This window comes from Carlito syrichta, unplaced genomic scaffold (genome assembly GCF_000164805.1).
Source record: "Carlito syrichta isolate Samal-C Ts95f unplaced genomic scaffold, Tarsius_syrichta-2.0.1 Scaffold303179, whole genome shotgun sequence".
Taxonomy (NCBI): Eukaryota; Metazoa; Chordata; class Mammalia; order Primates; family Tarsiidae; genus Carlito; species Carlito syrichta.
This window is the reverse complement of record NW_007247275.1, coordinates 615780-636261: the sequence shown is the minus strand read 5'-3', so window position 1 is coordinate 636261 and position 20482 is coordinate 615780. Positions and strand designations below refer to the sequence as shown.

Below are 20482 nucleotides of genomic sequence, written 5' to 3'. Positions count from 1 at the left end.
CTAGTCATCAAAGAAATGCAAATTAAAACCACACTGAGATACTACCTAACTCCAGTCAGGATAGCCATCATCAATAACTCAAAAAACAACAGAAGCTGGAGAGGACGCAGTGAAAGGGAACACTTCTACACTGTTGGTGGGAGTGTAAACTAGTTATAGCCTCTGTGGAAAACAATGTGGCGATTCCTAAAAGATCTGAAAATCAACCTTCCATACCACCCCACAATCCTCCTACTAGGAATATACCCCGAAGAGCTCAAACCACTCTATAAAAAAGATACCTGCACACATATGTTTACCGCAGCACTGTTCACAGTAGCAAGAACATGGAACCAACTCTGCAGCCCATCAAAAGAGGACTGGATAAAAAAAATATGGTACATATATGCGATAGAATGTTACACAGCCATAAAGAAGAACAAAATCATGAACTTCACAGCAACCTGGATCGACTTGAGTCTATAATACTGAGTGATCTATCACAGAAACAAAGAACTGAGTATCACATGTTCTCATCATAAGTGGACCTTGAATAATTATCATAATACTATAAGAAAAAGATTGGTTTAGCGGGAAACTGCCAGGGGTGGAGGGAATGTGGAATTGGCAGTAATGGGTATCTGCCCGGGGAGGGGGAGGGCACACCTTATCAAGTGTACCTGCATAATGAACATTTGTATACCTAACATTGAATTGTACCCCACTTCTTTAAAATAAAAAAATTAAAAGTTAAAAAAAAGAATAGTCTCAAAATATATAAAGCAATAAATGAAAGCATCTAGATGTAACTTTTAAATCTAATTATAGTTTTATGTAGAAATAACCTTTAGCCCAGCTCCTAATTAAAGGATTTCTTAAAATCAAAAAATAAATTTAATTTAATTTAATTTAAAAATTAGGCATTAAGGGCTAAAACTTTCTTTGCTTCCTAGTAAACAAAAATAAATAAATAAATAATAAGCCTCCAATACTGACATAGAACTTAAACTTACCAATTTTTCCTCAAGAGAAAATTCTTTAGATGTATACCTGATAAAGCTTAATTTATAAAGTAAGTCACTGAAAATGTCTTGACATATCTACAGAGTGGAAGATTTTAATATAGCTCTCCTAAAAATAAAGGTTTTCTTTTAATAATCAGAAATTAATGAAATGAAAGACCAAAAGAACTCAACAGAGGACAAAATTAAATCAAAAGTTGATCTTTTGAAAATATTAATAAAGTGGACAAAACTTTTATAAAACTAATCAAGAAAACAAAATTCCCAAGTAAACCATATTAGGAATGCAAAGAGAAATGTTACTATTGTTATACAGAGATTTTTTAAAACCACAGGGATGTCATAGACAATATTAACCACTTTCTTTAAAATGTAAATTATTAACACTTCTTCGAGATGAAAGAGAAAAATGTAAACGTAGCTGTGTAAAGAAATTAAATCAATAATAGTATGTTTAGGATCTACCCACAAAAATAACTTAACGCTTAAATGATTTAACCAGGTGAGTTGTACCAAACCTGTAAGGAACAAATGGTTTCTAGGAGCAAAAGAATCATTTTTTTAAAGGAAGGAGTGGGGTAAAAAAAGCATGCCCAAAATGAATCCTACTGACTAGTTCCAATTATAAATATAGTTGCAAAAATTCTAGTTAAAATGTATAAACCCTATTTTGCACATATTTTAAAAATATTTTCTGACCAAATTATCTGAGAAATTCACTAGAATCCAAGAGAATCTGTCAAAAAACCCCTTACATTGATAAAGGACTTTGGCAAAGTTTCAGGGTGCAAAAGACAGTCACATACTTATACACCAACAATAAACAGGCAGAGAATCAAATAAAAAGCACAATCCCATTCACTATAGCCACACAAAAAATGAAATTCTTTGGCATCTTCCTAACCAGAGAAGTGAAAGACTTAACAACGAGAACTACAAAACACTGCTCAATGAAATCCAAGAAGACGCAAAGAAATGGAAAAATATTCCATGCTCATGGATAGGAAGAATCAATGTTGTAAGATGTCCATCCTACCAAAGACCATCTACAGATTCACTATAATACCTATTAAATTACCAACATCATTCTTCTCAGGCCTAAAAATGACAATCCAGAAATTCATATGGAAACATAAATGACCACAAATAGCCAAAACAATCCCTAGCAAAAGAAACAAAGCAGGAGGTACCGCACTTGCATACTTTAAACTTTACTCTAAAGCTACAATAATCAAAACTGCCTGGCATTGGTACAAGAACAGGGATACAGACCAATGGAATCGGATAGAGATTCCAGAATCAAAACCTCAATTCTTCAACCAACTCGTCTTCAACAAAGCCACCAACAACCAACGGGGAGAGGAAAATCTATTCAGTAAACAGTGCTGGGAAAACTGGCCGACCACATGCAGAAGAATGAAGCAGGACCCCTACCTATTACCATTCACAAAAATCAACTCTAAATGAATCAAAGACCTAAATGTCAAACCTCAAACTATAAGAATCTTAGAAAACTATAAGAATCCCGGTGGCCGGGAGCGGCCACTGCACTCCAGTCTGGACGACCGAGTGAGACTCCAACTCAAAAAAAAAGTGGGCAAAAGATATGAATAGATATTTCCCAAAAGAAGACATGCGAGCAGCCAACAGATACATGAAAAATGCTCATCCTCACTAGTCGTCAAAGAAATGCAAATCAAAACCACACTGAGATACCACCTCACTCCAGTCAGGATGGCCATCTTCAATGACTCAAAAAACAACAGATGCTGGAGAGGATGAGGGGAAAAGGGAACGCTTCTACACTGCTGGAGGGAGTGTAAACTAGTACAACCTTTGTGGAAAACAGTGTGGCGATTCCTAAAAGATCTAAAAATTGACCTTCCATGTGACCCAGCAATCCCCCTTATGAGAATATACCCCAAGGAACTGAAATCACTCTACCGTAAAGATACCTGCACACGCATGTTTATCACAGTACTAGTCACAATAGCAAAAATATGGATCAACCCTGTTGCCCATCCAAAGTAGACTGGATAAAAAAAAAAAAAAAAAAGTGGTACATATATATCCAGTGGAATATTATACAGCCATCAAGGATAAAATTATGGACTTCGCAGTGACTTGGATGGGTTTAGAGTCCATACTACTCATTGATCTATCACAGAAACAAAAAACTGAGTACCACATGTTCTTACTCCTAAACGGACCCTGAACATTAATCACAATACTATAGAAAGGGAATGCCAGAGCAGGACACTGTCAGGGGAGGGAGGGGGGTATGTAACATCAATAAGGGTACCTGATCTCAAACCAGGTGAAGTGGGGACCAACAGGAGGTCCAAACTTTACCTGTACAATGACCACTTGTATACCTAATCCTGAATTGTACCCCACATCTTTAAAAAATTTTTTTTAATTATTATTTTTAAAAATTTATAAATCCTAGTCTGCACATATTTAAAACATATTTTCTGACCAAATTGTCTGAGAAATGCAAGGGTAGTTAATTAGTATATCTGATAATGTAATTCAATACAGAAGAAAAGTATAATAATAAGTGACATTATGTCTTCTATTATAATCTATACTATTTCTTATGTAGATTATAATAGCTCTTGTGGGTGCAGAATGTTTCCTGTATCCCCTTACTGTCCCCATATAACCTCACATAGCATCTTGCCTATATGAAGTTTTCAAAGAATGACACATCTAACCATTGCAGGCTCTTAGGTAATGCCATCCAGAATTCATTCCTTCATTTGTTCACTCAGTAAACACTTATCAGGCACCTTCTGTGTGCAGACACTATTAGGCTATGGGATACAGGTTGAATAAGATATGTTCCTCAGCATATAAATTCTGCTGGAGAGGCAGGACATTTTTAAAACATAAAAATAATTATGTATAATTGCTGCAATAAGAAGTGGGTACAAAATACCATTGTGAAGGCCATGGCTGGTTTTAACTCTACAGAGTCCATTTACTAAGGAAGCGATATTGACCTGGGTCTCTTAAGGTAGGTAAAGAAGGCAGAGCAAGATGAGGGTGAAACCCTTCAACACTAGAGAGCTTTGACTTTATCTCACCGAAAATCAGGAGCCAAGAAAGTCTCCATGCAGCAAAATGGCATGTTTAGCTCTGTGCTTTAGAAAGGGTCTCGAATGGCAGAGTATCAGAAATATGGGGGGGGGGGAAGATTAGTAGACAGAAGACAAGAAGATTTGTTAGGGGCCCATTGTAGATGATAAAGGTCTTGCCTACAGAAATAGGCCTTGGAATGCACAGTGATTAGCCAGCATTAAGAGCGCTTGAGAAGTCAAAGGAGACAAGATATGGGAATAGGGGATGGGGAAAGTGTCACCAACGGGGCTTTCTTTTCTTCTTAGGCTATTGGATGGACCGTTTGTTTCTCAATGACACCATTAAGGAACCGTTGTTGTTTGGAAGGCAGTAGGAACAAGTTCTGGCTTGTCTGTGTTGAGTTTTAGTAAGACAGTCAAGTGAAACCATTCAGTGGGCAGCGGGATATATAGAAACCTGGAGTACAGAGAAAAATCGAGGCCTAAAGTGTTGCTCTGAGGATCAACCTTGTATATGAAGTACAGTGAGTCCCCTACATATGAACCTTCAAGTTGTGAATTTTCAGAGATGCGGACATGTATTCGGATGTTTGGTCTCGTACGTTAGTTCACGTCTGGCATATATTGTCACATGTGTTACATCTTCTTGGAGTAGTTGTTCTTTTGTGTACTTTGCAGTACTGTATAGAGGACAGCAGTGTGGTATCTTTATTTCAAACCCAAGATGGCCAGAAGCATGCGTAAAAGCAGCAGTGATGTCGCTGGCACTGTGGAGCTGATAGTGTCAGTTGGGTATCTAAGCTAATTTTGTGGGACTTAGTAACAATTTGGACTTATGAACGTGCTCTCGGAATGGACTCATTCAGAGGTAGGGGACTAACTGTTAGTAGTAGGTATTTCTCTCTCTCTTTTTTTCCTAAGATCTCATTTAAAATATGTTCTCAGACTTAGCACTAAGGCCATATCCACGGTGTGGATTGTTATTCCAAAAAGAAACAGCAAAGAGAGATTCTAGAAACACGGAAACAATAGATCTGAGTCTTCCAAATGTCCTTATCCATGACGGTGAACGGTACTTGTCAAATAGGGACCTGTCTGGGACATGTGAGATATGCATCCCACGTCATTTTAAAGATTTTGTGTTTTTTATTTCAATCTCCCTTTGCTAATGTTCTTTTCCTTAGGCCTTTTTCTCCTTTTTCCCTCACTTGGGAGGAAAGATGTGATCAGAGGAGAAGAAGAAATAGAGGGCTAGATAAACGAGGATCCAGCAGCTGCAGGACTTGAATTGCAAAAGCTAAAAGCGACACATGCAGGCATCTTCGAGCATAGCCCGGATGGAAGGGTTCCAGCACGTTCATAACAGTTGTCTCCATGTGGTGCGAGACTCTGTATTTTTCCGTTTCCTATGATTAATGTGTGTGCAGGGGCAGGGGTTTGCTTTTTTCCTTCTCCTCATTTGTCCGTGAGGTGAACTGTGTGGAAGGGCGAATGTCTGCTCCCTTCTTCTGCTCCCCACGTGCCTCCCCATGGAACTGTCTCTTTAGCAGGAGGAGGGGGAGAAGCCACAGGCCTTGACAACCCCCATCCCTGCAGGTTACAGAGAGTCTGGAGCCCCTGCCTTGAGAAGACGATGGGACTCACCTTGCTGTCTTTTTGTCAGGGGTGGGTGAGATTTGCTACTCCCCCACTCCATGGGGTCCTCTAAGCAACAGTGTCCTTCAGTCCCACCTTCTCCCAGATGGGTCCCAAGGCTTTGACGGACAAGAAGGGGAACATGGGAGGGGGAAGGTGAAGGGTTAAAAATTGCTGCAGTCTCTTGTCTACCCAGACCTAGACTGGTATTCTCCGCCGAATGTACCAGAAACCCCTTTTTTGGGGAGAGCATTAAGCGATGCTATATTTTGACCTTCGTCTGACTCTGAATCAGTAGGGGAAGCGATTGGAAGATAGACTTTTGGCATCCCTAAACCTCTAGAAACAGCAAGCACATATATTGCTTTTATAATTAAAAGCACAGTGGCTTTTCTTTAACTACCTTCTATTGTTCCTTTGAATCTCCTAAGTTGGCAGCCATGTCACTGCAAAGATAGGGAGAGAACAACCTTCGCTAAATAAAACCCACAGCCCTAAACAGCTGGCCCCTCCAGCAGGAACTCCTTAAGGAGAGTCTGCGGCCTTGTATTGTTTTTTGTGGCAAGGACACAGATGCTGCCTTTGGGGGTTTTGTTTTCATTGAATCAGACTGGAAAACAAAAGAAATTTGCTGAGTCATCTCCTCATCCACTGAAGTCAGCATACAGTGAATTTACCTAAATTTAAAATTATACATAAAACAAGAACCACTTTTTGTGGCTATAGTGCTTTTATTTATTTATTTTTTTTAATTTTATTTCTCAGCCATTGCTGTAAGCTGATTGACTCAGAAAACTGGCTGATTTTAATTTTGATGTTGATCGCTTGTCTTTTCTCTCGATTGTCCTAACAGGAGGAGATGTTTGTGGCTTTATCTTTGCTGACCACATCTAAGGGGAGATTATGCTTCATATTGTTACTTTATAAAGGCCTGTGCGAGACGATACGTGTGACATTTCTGCTGTTTACATCCCAAAAGACAACTCTGGGAAGGACTGGCACGGTCCCCAGAAAGGCCAAATGCTGTTAGCGTTTTGGTAGGAACGCATTTGTCAGTTACATACCTGTTGTTAACGGAACACCTGAGCTGTGCAGGCCCGGCAACTGGTTCACATTCTCCTTCCCACTGAGAATGCAGCAGGCATAAAAACAGACTGGGTGCCCATGTGCAGTTAGAGGGAGAAGGACCTTATCCTCGTAATCACAAACATAATGAACATCTGGGCTAAGTGCACTGAAGGAGAGGCCAAGGTCTGAAGGATCATGGAAGGCTTTCATGGAGAAAGGAACGTGTAAACCAAGATCTGGAGGTTGAGGAGGCATGAACCAGGGGACAAGAAAGGGAGGAACATTCCAGACTGGTTCAGGGTTTTGCATGGGGGTGAAGAAGCGTTCAGAAGTTGACAGAGATCGAAGTGTACTTGGAGATCATGGTGAGAAACTTGGTTATGAAATGGGAACATGGAAGCCAATGAAAGGTCTCAGCCAAGGGGGTGTCATGACAGGGACTTGGGCTTTGCAAAGCCCCCACTGGCTGCGGCATGAAGAAGTGGTCAGAGAGAGCAAGGGAAGTGGCTCTTGTGGAGAACCTGAAGCCCATGTGAGAGGAGATGGCGGCCGAGGCCAGGTGCATGGAGCCGAGGAGGAAACATGATATCTGACCCCCACACATGAGCATTACCCAAAAAGTTCCATTTGTTATACGTGTTTCTCACTGGATAAAAATTGTGAGATTTGCTATGATCATGTCAAAAGGGGACTAGTCGATATTAACTGAGGCTGGACTGTCAGGTAGGCATGGAATCCAATATTTTGGCCAAAAGTGTTGTTTAGGTATATCCCATCCATTTCTATGACAACTATTGACTGTCAGAAAGCACTAGGCTCTTCTACGATCGGCTTGGACTGAACACGTCAGAGCAGATGGATATTAGGGAGTCAAACACAAACCATTACAGTGAGAGAGCATCCGAAAAGTATGAGAAGGAAGTCAGACATCATTCGTGTCTCACAAGCATACCACGTGTGAACAAGGCCATTCCCACATTCTTAAACAATCATTTTAAAGGATGGAATTTCCCTGACTGAGGCACTCAACATGAGATCCTTGTTCCCCTCAGGTCTTCACTCGTGCTATGGTGAATTCCACCTCCATGGCATGTCTTCCACCCTGTCCTATCCACTGTCACTTGACAGCACCTATTCAGAGCCTACCTTTTGCACAACCATAAGGGGTTTTAGCCACCCGGCTTGTTTTCACCACTTCCAACCTCTCCAAGTTTTAATCCAGACACTGCTGCATTTGTATTTTGGTCCTCCCAAATCATCAACGGCTCCCTCAATAGCTACTAGATCAAGTTTAAAGTTCCTAGACTAGTATTCACACAATGGTGACACATCCCTCCTTTTCATGCATGCATGCATGCATTCATTTGTCCACACACTCGCTCCACAAATATTTATTGAGTGCCCAGTGTGACAGCTACCGCTGAGTCAGCATCAACAATAGGTAAGGCTTTGTGCACAGCATTTTTCATATATTTTGTTTCTTTTTTTTTTTTTTTGAGTTGGAGTCTCACTCCGTCACCCAGACTGGGGTGCAGTGGCCGCTCCCAGCCACCGCAGCCTCGACCTGCTGGGCTCCGGCGATCCTTCCGCCTCAGCCTTCCAAGTAGCTTGGGACTACAGGCGTGCAGCTAATTTTTTATTTTATTGTAGAGATGAGGTCTCGCCAAGTTGCCCAGGCAGGTCTCGAACCTGCAGGCTCAGGCAATCCACTCACCTCAACCTCCCAAGGCGTGGGATTACAGGCTGCCACCGAGTCCGGCCGTATATTTTGTTTTCTTGATCCTCACTGTAAATCCATTTTTGCTATTTTTGAACCAAGGTGAGAAAACTGAGACACAGAGGGGTTCAGTAACTAGGCCAAGCCCACAGCTAATAAGGATCCACACCCATATATCTGATTCTAGAATTCAAGCTCCTAGTTCACGGCTATACTACCCTCAAGGCACCCAATCTCATCTGCTTATGGACATGAAGCCCTGTTTAGAACTTGGATGGGAGAATCTGAGCTCTTAACCATTGTGTACACTGCCTCTGACTCACTTGGTACAAAGCACTGGAGTGCCTCTGCTATATATTTCTGGCCATGGTGTTTGTGATAATGTATTTAGTCAATAAACCTGTAGTGAGGTAGATTAGGGAATTGACTGGCATGCCTTTTCAAAGGTATACACCCAGAAAATGCTTCTGGAGGTGAGCAGAGGACATTTGACTGAATTGAAATCCTGGAATATGAGGCGAGGAGAGACCAGAACAAACCTCTGGAAATTCATTAGGAAGAGGTGGTCCCTACCGTCAGGGAATGTACAGTCTAACAGCAGGTGGCATGGCGTGCCCATAACAAGGAACCCAACAATGGAAGAGGCAAATGCCCGGTTTTGGTGGCTTTCCGTCCAATAAAGTTGCCAGGTAAGGGCAGGCTGTCAACTAGACCTGCTGTCTGGAGGCAGAATAGGGGAAGGTTAGGATAACAAACTGTGGAGTCAGGTTGCCTGGGTTCAAATCCCAACTGGAGCACTTCACCAGCCGTGAGACGTGAAGATGAAGCAGTTAGACGCCGAGGCTGGTGGACAGTCAGGCCTTTAGAAAAGTGAGCCAGCCACGGCCACTGCTGTGTGGATGACCGCGTGACACCAATTCTTTGCCACGCTGTACCATATGCCGCTTCTCATGTCCTCAGAGATCTTGATAACTGATAAGAGAGTAGGTTGCATCTCAGAGAAAGGTTGGTCACTGAGCTCTTCAGGTTCATGGGTCCCCATCAAATAGCAACTGGCCTATGGCTCTTCTGACCCCTGCCCCAGCCAGCTCCTCCTGTGCATTTTCACATAATGTCCAAAAATATTTGGAGCTGGGAATTAAAAACAAAGGAGAAGGTAGAAGCAAATAACACTCCCTTCTCTCTAATGTACCAGTTTTTCTTACACACATCCATCCATCAATTCGTTTGTTCATTCAACAAGAATACCCTGAGCTAGGGTTCAGTGCACAGGAAAACAGTCAGTAGAAAATAGAGTTTATAGCAAGATGAGTTTTAAATATTTGCATTGGTCTTCCAGTTTTGGAACAATGCCTTACAATTTGTAAGTTGCTTCCTTGTATCTTCATTTGATCTCTAAAACACTGTGCAATGAAGTATCAATCCATTTTATGGATTAAAAACTGAGATTCCCAGTCAACCCAAGACTTCTAACTCCAGCTGGATCTAAGGGTCTCACTGTTGCACAGATGCCGTTTCCAGGCCCAACCTGCTGGGAGGTCCCAAAGATGTGAACGTGATGTCTTAAGCATGTGTTCTCTACTGCAGAATTCCAGCACAATGGAATAATGTGACAGCCCCTGAAGTTAGTTCTTTTATAGACTTTTAACCGGACACAGCTCTTGTTAGGGCTATGGTAGCAGAGATAGGCCTGGGAGGATGGGTGTGACTTATTTCTAAATGATCCTTCCCTGAACATCTCAGGGCAAAGCATGATGTAGGTCGGTTATAGAAACACACAGATGCAAAGTCACTTTTCGTTTGCTTGAAGGCACTGCCAACTTGCTTTAGTCTCAAGCAAACATATGGCATGTTGCGACTTGGTGTTCCGTACAAGAGAGCAAAGGCCTGAGCACAGACATGCTGAAATGCAGGCTGGCAAAAGGCAAGCACAAACATACATATACACAGGCATACCCATACATACACACATGCATGCACATATATATACACACATGCACACTCATACATACACACCCATATCTATATACACATGTACCCCATGCACATACATACACACATTTACATATATATACACATACATGCATATCCATACACACAGGCATACACACACACCTATATACATACAGATATATACAGGGATACCCAAAAATATGGAATTATATTTTGGAGGGTAGGTCCCTTCTAGTACAGGCTTCCCCACTAGGCAAGTGTTCTAGAAACATGTTGGCATCAGTACCAGCAGGCATTGTTGTGAGAGGCTGCATTCAGCTTCAGTGAATTTTTTTTTTTTTTTTTTTGAGTTGAAGTCTCACTCTGCTCCCGGCCACCGCAGCCTCGACCTGCTGGCTCCTTCCGCCTCAGCCTTCCAAGTAGCCAGAACTACAGGCATGCACTATCGCGCCCGGCTGATTTTTTGATTTATTGTAGAGATGAGATCTCGCCAAGTTGCCCAGGCGGGTCTCAAACCCACGGGCTCAGGCAATCCACTCACTTCGGCCTCCCAAAGCGCGGGATTACAGGGTGAGCCACCAAGCCCAGCTTAGTGAATTTTTTTTTGGAGAATTTTTCAACATGTTTGCTCACTTCATGATGGGTGATTTACACAAGCAACCTGCCCACACCGCATTACCCACACTGCACTGAATATGCAGAAGTTTTTGACCAGAAATGGCGTGCCCCCCAATGCCCCACCCTCCCTATTCACCTAATCTTTCCCTGAGTGACTTTTTCTTTTGTTTCCCCAGATGCAAAAGTCCTCAAAGGGAAACATTTTGCCAATATGGCAGAGGGGAAACAAAAAATGACAAAAGCACTAAAAGTCATCAGAATTTGACAAGTTCAAAAGCTGTTTTGAGCAGAGGAAAAAGCATCTCAGTAGGCATATTGCATCAAATGGAGAGTACTTTGAAGGTGATGGAAGTTTAAACATGGAACAATTAACACACAATTTTTTAATAAATAAATTCTGGGTTTTTTAGGTTCTTCCATACATATACAGATATACATATACACACATGTATCCATATATGTGTGCACACACATGTACCACACACACGCGCATATACACATGCACATCCATACACATACACACCCACACATACATATGCATACATTCATATAAACATATTCATGTTCACATGCACATACACACCTGAACCCTCATGCACACACACATACATACATTTAAACACATGTACATACACACACATATATATATACACCCTACACACACATACATACGCACACACCCATGCACACACATATATATACACATGCACACTCATACACATACACACAGCCCATACACATGCATAGGTATACACACATGCACATCTATGAATACACACATATATATACACATATCCAGGCACACATACATACACATATACACTTGCAAATCTGTATATACAAACACAATCACCCTCAGACCCCTGCTATTTGGAGACTTTCCTTTGAATTTAGAGATGACCTCCCTTTCCTGAGATCCCACAAGTAACACCATAATGAGGCTCGGATATGCTCAAGAAATGTGTTCTGCCCAGTGTGGATTTTAGGTGCTAGCTTTACTTTTTGAAAAAAGAGAGAAACTCGTGAGGGTACATGTCTCTAGACACAGAGGCCTGGAGGGAAGCCAGCTGACTTGGAGTCGAGGGCCTAGGTTTTAGTCCCTGCCCTGTCATTAACCAACTTTGTAAGCTTGAACAATTCTTTAGGCCTCAATGTCCTCATCTGTTCAGGGAAGGAACTGGCTGAAAGAGAAAGGTTGGTCTTAGAGGGTCCGAACTTCCTTCTAGCCAGAACATTTTGTGACTCAAGCACTAAATCAAGATAGTTTGGTGCATTGCATTGCATGTGTTGAAGGCTGGGGGAGGTCCTACAAGGTTCCCCGCAAAAAAGCCTTGAAAATAAATCCTCACTCAGCATACTCTGTAACAGACTGTGTCTGCTAGCAGTCCTTTTAATCACGAGGTTGGACCATTTTTCTTGCCTCTTCAGCATATAAAATTCCTTCTTTTAGTCCACTGAGAGCTGGGTAACAAACATTTGATTTCACATCCCACGTGGCACAGAACTGAGGCATACCAATTTTCAAGTTCAAGAGTTCTTATTCCATCTTCTTCTTACCCACCATTATATTTGATTGATAGTATTAAACAGAAGGAAACTTTATTTGACTGGGGTGGGAAAATGCATTGGGTTAAATAATAAGTATATAAAATACATGGTTAGAGGTTTTAAAAAGGAAAAGATGTAATTTTGTGGTTATGAATGTTTGGAACTCTTTTCTATGTTATGTTTTGTTGGTAGAAGTAGAATGTATCGGATCAGCAGAACTAGGAAAGGCTGACTGTCTTGCAGGACAACATCGTGTTCCGTGATGTCTTTAGAGATATGAACATGAGGAGAAGAAAGAAACTGTCAGAGAGAGGAAAGGAGATGCAGTCTAGGAAAGTCTGAGCAGGGGGCTGTGGCCACGGACCACTGGCAAGGGTCACTGCAGTGATCAGTAGCTTAGGAGGCCCTGGTGCACAAAGCTTAGGCGTGATGGCTTCCTGCTGTGTCACATTGGACCCAACAAGCCAAGTGTTTGTGAACCCACAAGGTCTTGTTGTGTCCTGACTCTTAGCATCAGTGCATGGAAGCAACCTGGCCCTTGGATGTGGGGATATTTCACTCTGAGTGTCCTGAGCAGGAGAATGCATCTCCTTCGCTGCCCATAATCAATATCCCAACCAACCACGTGACCCACAGTGTAACAACCTGTCTTACTGAGTTGCGAAGCCATCGGTACAATGACCTATGTTATAAAAACTGCATTGCATTTGTTTCAATATTTAGTGAGTCATATTGAAAAAAATAAAATGTCATAAAGTTACAACTATCCTGGAGAATCTTGAATTTGGAGTTCTAGTCATTAGACTTAATCACTTAAGAAGTTAACCACTGTCAAGAGTCAGCAACGGACCAGTGAGTCAACTCTCTGCAGGTAAATTGAAAGTGGTATTAAAGCAGAGAAGTTGTTAACTCTAGTAATGACCGAGAAAGTGGCATTGTTTACTGAGGGATACTTTATGAGACCTAAATCTATCCCCATCCTCTTTTGTAAGAAACACTTCAACTGAGTTGTTGAACTGGAAATTAATTTGATGCTAATTTGTTCTAAGCTCATGCTTTAATGGGCTTATATTTCTGTGTATTTAATTTGAGAGTTGATTTGATAATAAATAATCTATTAAAAATAAATTGAAATTGAGAATAAGTAAACTTGAAATTTCGGAGGTCAGTAATTAAGATTAGTGTCACCACTTGGTTTTTAATTTTTTTAAACCAGTATTTAGCTGCATAGAGCAGCATTTCACATTTCTCTAAAATGGGGAATAGTATAAGGGACCCCAAAGATCTGTAACAGTCAAAACCCAGAGATTGTGGTCCCCTTAGGTTCTCAGACCTCTAAAGTAACTGCAGACCTTTCATTCTGAGTACTCTTCAACTTTGGCATGCCTGCCATGTGCCCGGGACCTTTGCGGGGGTACCAGGATCCTCCAACACGCTGGGACTTTAAGATCCAATTACGTGATACTTTCATGGTCACAGAATTAGCATCATGCCTCCACTTTATCCAGTGATCCAGAGAGAGGGGACCCTGGAGCTGTCCCAAATTTATTTCACACAGAGGCTAAGGAGGTGAGCTGGCAGCGAGGCCTGTCCTCCCTTGTGACTTGGGTGGGTGATCCATGTGGCTGACCAGATGACTCCCGCCCCATTCTTTCTCAAGCCACACATTCATTGAAGAGGTCGGCCTCACCCAGGGAAGAACTAGGTTCTGCGCTCCTGTGCTTGAATCTTCCGGTCAAGTAGAGCTAACCCCATCCCTGAAACTGCCTCTCCTCTCCCCTAGTACCCACTGCCTTTGCACACGCTGTCTCTCTGCAAGCAATTTCCTCTCCTGCCTGGACCTCCAGATACCCCCAGATATCCCACTCCTTAGTGCTCTATGGGGGGGAAACCGAAGGGGAGCCTATAAGACTTTCATTGTTTGCAACTGACACGATCAACATAGGGACTTCAAGATATGCTACCAACTATTAAACCGATAAGTTTTTCTTTACATGAAAAATAAACATATATGACATAATAGAAAAAAAGATCCTATTCGTGATATCAGTAAACCTATACAATACCTATGTGTAAGCTTAATAAAAATTTTCCAACAACCACAGGAAAAAAATCTAAAACTAGTCTGAAGTAAAAAAAAAAAATGACCTTATTAAAAGAAGAGACATCATGCACACGAATAGAAAAACTCTATTGTGAACATCCAAGTTCTTCCCAAATGGTATTTTCCTTATACCTTCAATGTTGAACAAATTGAAATCTCAATGGATCAGTGTAGATATTAAATTTTGATTCCGAAATTCATCTGAAAGAGAAAATAGGTAATAATAGCCTAGAAACGTGAAAAATTACAGAAGCAAAAGAAGCATGCTATCAATAAGGTTGCCAAGGCAATTAAATGAGGAAAGAATAGTTGTTTCCAAAAAATCATTCAAGAACAACATGAATGTCCACATGCAGAGGAATGAAGTTGGACTTCTGCTTCAAGCCACATACAAAAATGGATTCAAAATGGATTAGAGATCTCATGTAGGAGCTAAACTATAAAACTCTTCAAAGAAAAAGTAGGTGTGAGTCTTCATGACCTCAGGTTAACTAACAGTTTCTTAGATATGGCACCTAAAGCCTCAGCAACCAAAGGAAAAAAATAGATAGATTGGACCTCTTCAAAATTAAAAACTCTGTGCTTCAGAAGATACAAACGTGAAAGTGAAAATATAACCACACAGTGGGAGAAAATATTTGCAGACTATATATCTGATAAGGGTCTATGACTCGGGATAAATACAGAACTCTTCCAGATCACCAATATAAACACCCCAATGCAATTTTAAAAGATGGTAGACAAAAGAGTTGAATAGCTATGTCTTCAAAGACAATATAAAATGTGGACAATAAGCACATGAAAAGATGCTCGACATCATTAGTCATTAAGGTAATTAAAATCAAAACCCCGTGGAAATACTGTTTTATAACTACTGTGATGGCTAGAATTGAAAGCATAACAAGTGTTGGTGAGAATGGGAGAAGTTGGAACCTTCCTATATTGCTCCTGTAAATGTAAAATGGTTCTGCTGCTTGAAAAAACAATTTGGTAGTACTTCAGAAAGTCAAACATAGATCTCCATGTGATCTAGCAATTTCATCTGCAGGGGCATACCCCTGTATAGGCTTGTAGCGCCTATTTAAGAGACCTGAAGACATATGTCCACATAAAAATGTATACACCAGTGTTCATGGCAGTACTACTCATAACAGTCCAAAAGTGGCAACAACTAACATGCCCATCATCTGATTAGTGGATAAGTAAAATGCGGTCTTACCCACACAATAGAAGATGATTCAGCCATAAAAAGGAATGATGTTCTGAACTTGAAAACATCATGCCACCTCAAAGAAGACAGTCACAGAGGGTCACATATTGTATATGCGACGATCAGAAGAGGCAAAACCAGAGACAAAAAGTAGATTAGTGGTCGCCAGAGGCGGAGAGGAAGGTTAGTGACTGCTAATGAATATGGGGTGATACAAATGTTTTGGAATCAGATCGTGGTGATGGATGTGCAACATTGTAAAAATACGAAAACCCATGATTTTATGCTTTTAAGAAGTGACTTTTATGGCAAGTGACTAGATGAGAACTCGCTCTATCTGATATATATCCCAACATAGTATAGCATAATAGTAATTGGAACAGTGTGAAATTGGCACAGGAACAGGCAGATGGATGACTGTCTCAGTGGACTAGCAACTGAGTGCAGAAGTGGAGCACAGCATCAGTTGGTCTCTGATGGATGCCCCGGTAGCTTCTCACATCGGTGAGGAAAGGAACAATAACAGGAGAGCAAGCTGGCTCCTATTTGTGGGGCAACGTTGGGGTCCAACCTCACACTTCCACAAAAATAAATTCCGGATACATGAAAGGGATCATTGTAAGACTACAAAAAAATAAGACAAAGAAGAACGTACCTTCAGCTATACACAAAATATATAAAGAGAAAGATGGATACATTTAAATTTATAAAAATCAGAAGCTCCGAACAAAATATATTAGAAGCAAAGTTAACAGACATTTTCCACGTAACAGTAGGTAAAATATTAATATCCTGAATATACAAAGGACTCCTAAAATCAATAAGAAAAAGTCAAACAAAATAAATGTCCCTACAGCCTTCCTGTAACCCTCCTTTTGTTGCCTTTCGAATGATTCCTGACTTGTGTCCTCTACTCTGTGGCAGAGAGATCATCTTACCCCCTTCCTCATGGTGTTATCTGATTTTCTCCATCATTTAGTCTCAACTGATCCTTCTTCTTAGCAAAGCCAAGTGGTCTTTTTTAAAATTTTTTTTAGTTTTCGGAGTTGGAGTCTCACCCTGTTGCCCAGACTGGAGTGCAGTGGCCGCCCCTGACCACTGCAGCCTCGACTTGCTGGGCTCCGGCGATCCTTCTGCCTCAGCCTTCCAGGTAGCCGGAACTACAGGTGCGCGCTACCATGCCTGGCTAATCTTTTTGATTTATTGTAGAGACGAGGTCTCGCCAAGTTGCCTGGGCGAGTCTCGAACCCGCGGGCTCAGGCCATCCACTCTCCTCAGCCTCCCAAAGTGCTGGGATTATAGGCTGAGCCACCAAGCCCGGGACCAAGGTGGTCTTTGTTGGGCAGAACACCTGACACCAAGCCCTGCTTTGTGGGCACTGCTGAAACCTGAGCTTCTTTTTCCCCTGAGAAGACACAGCCTTTTCCCTGCACGGACCCCACGTGCAGCTGACATCCAGAGGCCCCAAATGAGGAGCACTGAGCACACTCAACCTTTTCTTGCTGGTCATTCACCTAATTGGGGGTGCGGCATAACCTTTGTTCAACAATAAAACTAACCTTGATTCTGGGCAGATCTCTATCTTCACTAAGGAAGTGTCCGTGCTGTGGCTTCTTTTTGTAAGCTGTGACATTATTAAAGAATAGCATACTGCAGGCATGGCACGCAGGAACTTTTGTCTTGGGCTTACAAGGCTCCCTACTTTTCTTTCCTGCTGAGATAGGCTTTCAGCTCTCAACTGGGTAATTCGGTGAGGTCTACCCTTTCCTTCTTCACCCTCCCTTCCTCTCATCTGCTTTCCTGTTTTCATAAGCCATAGATTTAGGCTTCATTTTATTACATTTCACAGTGTGCTTAAACACCCCCTACGGTTTCTCATCTCATTACAAAAGACAATTTACATGAAGGTAAAATGGCGGTGTCAACATGATTGGTTCTGCTGCTGGATTTTGTAAAACATTCTGCATCAGGGCTTTCCTGTAGGGTGTCAGAGAGGAAAGAGTAGAGCCGGGGTGCATTGAAAAATCCTGTTGACAACCTCTAAGTAAATCAGATATTCCTACCATGGCTCCTGGCTGGGTCACACTGGGCTTCGCATTAAATATTAAGATGGCTAGGGCAATATTTTATGCAGAAGGAAACACTATAGCTGGAAACAGGTGGAGAGGGTTGGAAGCAGGTGGTTTACCCTAAGGGAGCAAAGAGAGATTATCACTGAACTGGCTTTCTTCCTTTCTCTCTTTTAGGGTCATTGTTACTACCATGGACATATGCGAGGATATCCTAGTTCGATGGTCAGTCTCAGCACCTGTTCTGGTCTCAGGTAAGTGGCCATAACCCAGGCAGCTCTAGTCGCAAGCACGTCCACCGCAGACAACCTCTGTCCCTCCCTATTCATGCTAAAAGGCTGGGGCCTCCCAGGGGCTCCTTTCTCTGGCAGGAAAGCAGAGGCCCTAGTCCCCCAACTTTCATAAGCACAGCTGCCCAGGATGTTAGCGTCACACCCAAGGCTCCTTTTCCAGCACCTTCCTCAGGCCTGATGGCGTGAGAGTGACTGAACTGGCTGAGTTTCAGTATCCAGGCATTTTGTGAATGGTCTCCCACTGATGTGGCTTAGATGCTTCATAATCCCCAGTGTCAAAAGATAGGACATTAGGTATTCGTGTTGAAGGTGCCGGCTTAATAAACATTTTAAAGGGTCTTCTCTCATTAGGAAACAAAGGAAAGGAACTAATTTACTAATGACCAAAGTGAGTTGGCTAAGGCACGGATTGAAAGGAGTTTTACTGCAAGAAGCAATTACCTTCCGTTGCGGGACCAGCCGAACCTGGGCTTCCCTCACAGCCACCTTCTTTCCAAATCTCAGGATTAAAACGATCAGTGGCTCTTATGGGCTCCCCAGGAAAACCATGTTGTTTGACAGATTTCCAGCTGCTTCAGGCTTTTCACTGGATTTATCTATTGTGAAGTAACCATTTGTGTCCTTAGAGTCCTGAGTGACTCTAGCCTGCGGCACCAGTGGGTGGTTCTGTGGGCGGGAGGAGCGAGAGGGCTCTAGAAGGATGTTCCAGCTTGAGTGAGAAAGCAAAGTTGTATTCTGTACCTCAGCAGGAACTGCGACATCTTTGCGAGTTCTGTGTGGGACCGTGGAGAGTGAGACTACACATGGAACATACACACACATGACAACATGGGCCTGCTGGTTTGTTCTTCATACAGCTCCCCTAATTTCCACTCCAACTAGCTGTGGAAGGGAGTTCCATTTTCTCATATCTTCCCCAATGCATGATATAGCTGATTCTGTTTTTAAGAACTTACAGATGGAACCTAACAACATGAACACAAAGCCATTCCTCTTTCCCCTTCACCCCATTCCAGTCCTACTCAGTCAAAATCTATACTGAGTGGATCCCTCCCAGCTTTTTCCTCATTCCCATGCATGCAAACACATAGTCAGGGATTGGGTTACATATTTGTCTGTTGTTGTAAAAACAGAATCATACCATCCATATCACTCTACAGCTTGCCCTTGTCACCTGATCCTGTCTCTCCAAGTCAGCAGATGCAGACCAAAATCATTGAGCAAACACACACTCACACTCACATTCTCTCTCCCTCTCTCTCTCCTGCATCCTTGAATTATCTTTTTAAAACATTTTTAGGTGTATGTAGCGGCTTATGCTGGTAATCCCAGCACTTTGGGGGACCAAGACAGGATGACTACTTGAGCCTCGGAGTTTGAGACCAGCCTGGGCAAACCTTGTCTCTATACAACATCAAAAAATTAGCTGGGTATGGTGGTGCACTCCTATGGTGCCACCTACTTAGGAGACTGAGATGGAAGGATCTTCTTAGCTCAAGAGGTTGAGGCTACAGTGAGCCATAATCATGCCATTGCATTCCAGCCTGGGTGACAGGGTAAGACCCCGAATCAAAAAAAGAAAATCACTTTTTATCTTCCTTTTATAGAATATCTTTGAACTTTAAAATATCATAAAGTAGGTATCTTGTGGCTTGAATTTGTTTCTCTCTAGTTATTCATTCAGTAAACAGTCCTTGAGCCCTTCCTTGGTACCAGTGCTGTTTTAGGTTCTGGGGACATGACACTGAACAAAACGTGTTCCTCCTGGAGCACATCCTAGCAGAGAGAACAAACAACGAGATACGTGATGTCAAGGGTCAAGGAGAAAGACAAAGCTGAGATGTAGGACAGGAAAGGCACTAGGTGGTCAGGGAGGTGGGGTAAGCCCTTCAGATGTCTGCAAGAATCATATGACTGGCAGAGGGAACAGCATGTGCAAAGCCTCTGAAGCAGGAAGATGCCTGGGGTGCTCTCGGAGAAGCACGGTGGCCAGGGAAACTAGAGTGGAGAGGGAGGGGAGACAGTGGGGGAAAATGAGGTCAGAGAGGAAGTAGAAAGGCCAGAGCATGAAAGGTCTCAAAGGTGATCAGATGTCCTTTGGCTTCTCCCCTATAATGGGAGTCAAGAGAGGTTTGAGCTGAAGTTACATGGTCAGACTTAACACTATTGTAATGTCACTCCAG

General features: G+C 42.2%; 1 protein-coding gene across 1 annotated transcript in view; it reads left to right on the top strand.

The window, feature by feature from the left end:
- Positions 1-20482, top strand: part of ADAM12 (ADAM metallopeptidase domain 12) — a 332164-nt gene that overhangs the window by 184759 nt on the left and 126923 nt on the right. The window contains exon 6 of the mRNA XM_021712307.1: positions 18184-18260. Within this exon, the coding sequence (XP_021567982.1) occupies positions 18184-18260 (77 nt within the window). The remainder of the gene's footprint in view (positions 1-18183; positions 18261-20482) is intronic.